The sequence below is a fragment of the Centropristis striata genome, chromosome 3, assembly GCF_030273125.1.
Source record: "Centropristis striata isolate RG_2023a ecotype Rhode Island chromosome 3, C.striata_1.0, whole genome shotgun sequence".
In the NCBI taxonomy this organism is placed as follows: Eukaryota; Metazoa; Chordata; class Actinopteri; order Perciformes; family Serranidae; genus Centropristis; species Centropristis striata.
In genome coordinates, this window is record NC_081519.1 from 14298347 (window position 1) to 14301931 (window position 3585).

The window sequence follows — 3585 nt, forward strand, 5'->3', positions numbered from 1 at the left end:
CCCCATTAATATCTTCGCTATCTATTATATATTTATTTACTTTTTAGGTATTAGGGCTACATGCAAGGCAAGATGCACTTTATATTCTTAAAAATGGGTACTCCCAATATCATAAAATTACTATTGCTGGTATTTAATAAATGTAATGTGTATTGATTATTGTGCATTTAAAATAGCACTTTATATTTACTGTGCAATCGGGCAATCTGCAATATAATTACGCACCTAACACTTTAACACTTAAGCACTCTGCACTTTAATCAACCCTTTGATATAATAAACATAATGTTAACACTAGTGAAATACGTTTGGTCCCCTGACCCTTGACCCCTGACCCCTGGCCTGGATGTTCCATGATCCACTATACTTTTCATTGTTCTTGCTTTTCTTTTTCTTTTCTGTTCTATTGTGCTCAAGGACACGTTTTCTCTCCTCCTGCTCATTCTGGCCATGAAGGCCAACTGCCAACTTGTTATCGATGTTTTATTGATTTTATTGTTATGGTATTGACATCAACCTGAAATTAGCTGTTGGCTATAATCTTGCATATTTACATGTATATGTTCATTAATATGTATTGTCCCTGTTTTAAATAAATAAACTCAAACTCAAGTTACACCTGTTATGATAAGTAAAAAATATCAATTGGGGACAAATTCAAGACTGAAAAAGTATGAATACATGTATTTTTAATGAAATAATGAGCACAGCATATTTATTTATACAATAACACTTCATCACAAGGGTCAACTATTTGCAAGTTTTGCTTCAGAGGAAGAGCCGTCATTGAAAAAAGTCAAAAAGCAATTTGGCTATGAATGCTTGACTGTGGTGCTGTAAGTGTGACGTTACAAACCAGATTAATATTTCTCGATAGTAGCATATAGAAGCCTTCTAAAACTAAATTAAATATTTGGAGTTTTTACCTATACAAAAAAAATCCTGAACTTCAAACTACTACAACTACTTGAATATTTGTTGACATGAAAGTAAACAATTCAGGTCGTTCACTGCAGATACTTCAGTCCTTTGAAAGTTGTGCTTCCATTTGCTTTTTTATCAGATTAATTTTAAGTGAGTAATATTCCTCTTGCAGCTTGAGGACTGTCTCTTGTCTTCTCAGCACAGACATCTCCAAATTATTGCGCTCTTGAAAAGTTTTGCAGTGTGCTGAGGGTGGAGTAGCAGTGCAGGGACTATCTAGGTGTCCTTCAGAAGCAGCGGAGCCAGGAGCATGGTGAGGACAAAAATGTGCTGCGTGAAATCTTTTGACGTCAGTGAATGCTGAGATTTTTTGTTCTACTGGAGAAGTGGATGGATCCAGATATACGGGGAGCTCCATTTGTGAGAATTGTTCATCTACAGTGTGCTCATTTCCATTTTCATCACAGCTGGGGGTGGAAAAGCTAATCAGTGATTTTGTTTGACACATATTTGCTTTTCATACTTAAGATTAATGGTTGGTTCATTCAAATTACAAAAGCAAACACTTTGTGGTGTGGTTTCATTTGTCCAGGTTCCAGGTTACACCTTGGATTTTGTTTTTGGCCGGCTTACAGCGCTAACTAATTATTTTTATTTGACAAATAAATAAATCCATTTGGCAGCTTCTACTTCCAGAAACAATGTTCCTGTCATTTTAACCCATTGAGGCCTAAAATGCCTGTAAAACCTCTGGGCGATTTTAAAATCAGCCCCTAAAACCTGAAGTTTTTCTGGAAATTCAACAGAAGTGTCAACGCTTCTACTAAATAATAGATTTTTCAGCCTCTGTAGCAGATAGAAATGAAATTCAAAAAGTATTTGAGAGCTTATACAAATACTACAAAACGACGTATCCGCTTTCCAGGCTTCAATGGGTTAAATAATCCACTGACTTCATTGAGGATACTTTTGATAAGGCCTGTTTATTTGGGGCAAAGACCTAAACGTAACCAGGATATTAAATTGGCAGTTTGAATTTTTTAAAGTGGGGTTGTATAAAGTACCAAGTCTGTCACCTTCCAGGAGTACCAGCATGAAAGCAGCTTAATGCATTACAGCCATCTAAGAAAAATTTTCAACGTTTTACCTTGCCGTCAGTCAGCCATGTAAAAGTCCTGCTCTCTTTATAGCCACCAGACTCCATTGGCAAAAACAGTACAGTTACCCTGCAGAACACAAATCTACCTCTGCTTTGATCAGTTAAATTGTTTCTGTTATTGTGCAACTTTTGTGTCTTAAAGCCTTTTTAGGTGGCTAAAATACTTTTTTCCTGTTGCCCCCATCCAATGCAGTAGATTGTTTAGCTTCCATGTCAGTCCACATTCTGCTTCTACTATACTCCTACTCTGACTGCCATCTACTGTGGGTATGGACCAGTATACAACACCACTTCCAAAAATCAAAACTATCCCTTTTAGTGGAAGGAAGGAAGAAAATACTGTATACTTGTTTAGTAATTAGGGTGGCCAAACCCTTAACATATATTCAATAAATTACTATATACAATTAAGTTTTTATTTGATTGAATAGGTACACAAAAAAAGCAAACCACTAAAAATGCATTACCTGTTTTGTTGAGTTTTCACCATCTCTAAGACCGAAGAGTCTTTTTTGTCCTGTTGCAGCATGTCTGAGAGGTTCATCACAGAAATCACTACTTGAGTCACAGTACTGAACTGCTCAAGGGACAGGCCTTCTGTAAATGAATGACCATGTCATTAATTAACTAATAACACCATATATTCAGTGCAAACAGTGTTGATGGGGAAAATGCATTAAAATGTATTTTCCATTCGCACATGTCCAGCCCTGAGGTATTGTCTTATTTCACTTAAAATGCAGACTTAATGATACTAATTATAAGACTTTTTACTGCTAACAAATAGCAGATGTTCCTCACCTGTGCCCACTTGCCTTCTGTGTCGTTTGATCTCCTCCCTGGACTTTGCCAGCAGATTTTCCCACTTTTTGTTACAGTCAGAAATTGTGCGCTGAATCTGTGGAAAGGCAGTGTTGATGGCTTTAGCTATATCCTCCCAGGCTTGTCTTTTATCCTGTATTGACACTCCGGTGCTGCACTTCCCTCTGATTATGTCTTTCTTCTCCTGCATTAACTGAGCAAGAAAAAGACACTCCTGGTCTGTCCAATTAGGTCTCCGCTTTCTGCTGGACATCCCTTCAAGTTGTAGGGGCATTCCTTTCTGAGAGACAGAGAAAGGTTGATTACTTGTATACACATTTAGTCCCCATTATATCCATACAGCACATGCATACAGTGCAGAAAATCAAGCATACTATACTAACTATTATTAAACATGATAATCTAACTGAAGGGTTAAGCCTTCTACTTAAGTCTTTTTAACCTTAAGTTATTACATTTAAGAGATTTTTGACAATTTAACATTTTCGGTACCTGGAACTCTACCAAGGCGACGTGTGACTTGATAGCAGGTCAGGCTTTTGCAGGATGTAAAAACTGTAAGGTACAGACCACGTTGCAGTGAATTATTACAGATAAAACCTTAAGGTAAAATGTAAGGCTTTCTTCTCCGTCTCAGGGAAAATCCACAGCGTCGCGGGACAATGACGTCGTCAGCTGGT

General features: G+C 37.2%; 1 protein-coding gene across 2 annotated transcripts; it reads right to left on the reverse strand.

The window, feature by feature from the left end:
* Positions 1-674: 674 nt before the first annotated feature.
* Positions 675-3536, reverse strand: LOC131968177 (myb-related transcription factor, partner of profilin-like). Of its 2 annotated transcripts, none has more exons than XM_059328944.1 (4): positions 3398-3536; positions 2885-3185; positions 2551-2677; positions 675-1391 (listed from the first exon to the last, which is right to left on the reverse strand). In XM_059328944.1, the coding sequence occupies exons 2-4, from the start codon at positions 3177-3179 to the stop codon at positions 1022-1024; spliced, it is 792 nt and encodes a 263-aa protein (XP_059184927.1). In that variant the 5' UTR covers positions 3180-3185; positions 3398-3536; the 3' UTR covers positions 675-1021. The 2 variants fall into 2 exon arrangements, with proteins under 2 accessions (XP_059184927.1, XP_059184926.1); XM_059328943.1 differs by having other exon boundaries at positions 2551-2680.
* Positions 3537-3585: the final 49 nt, after the last annotated feature.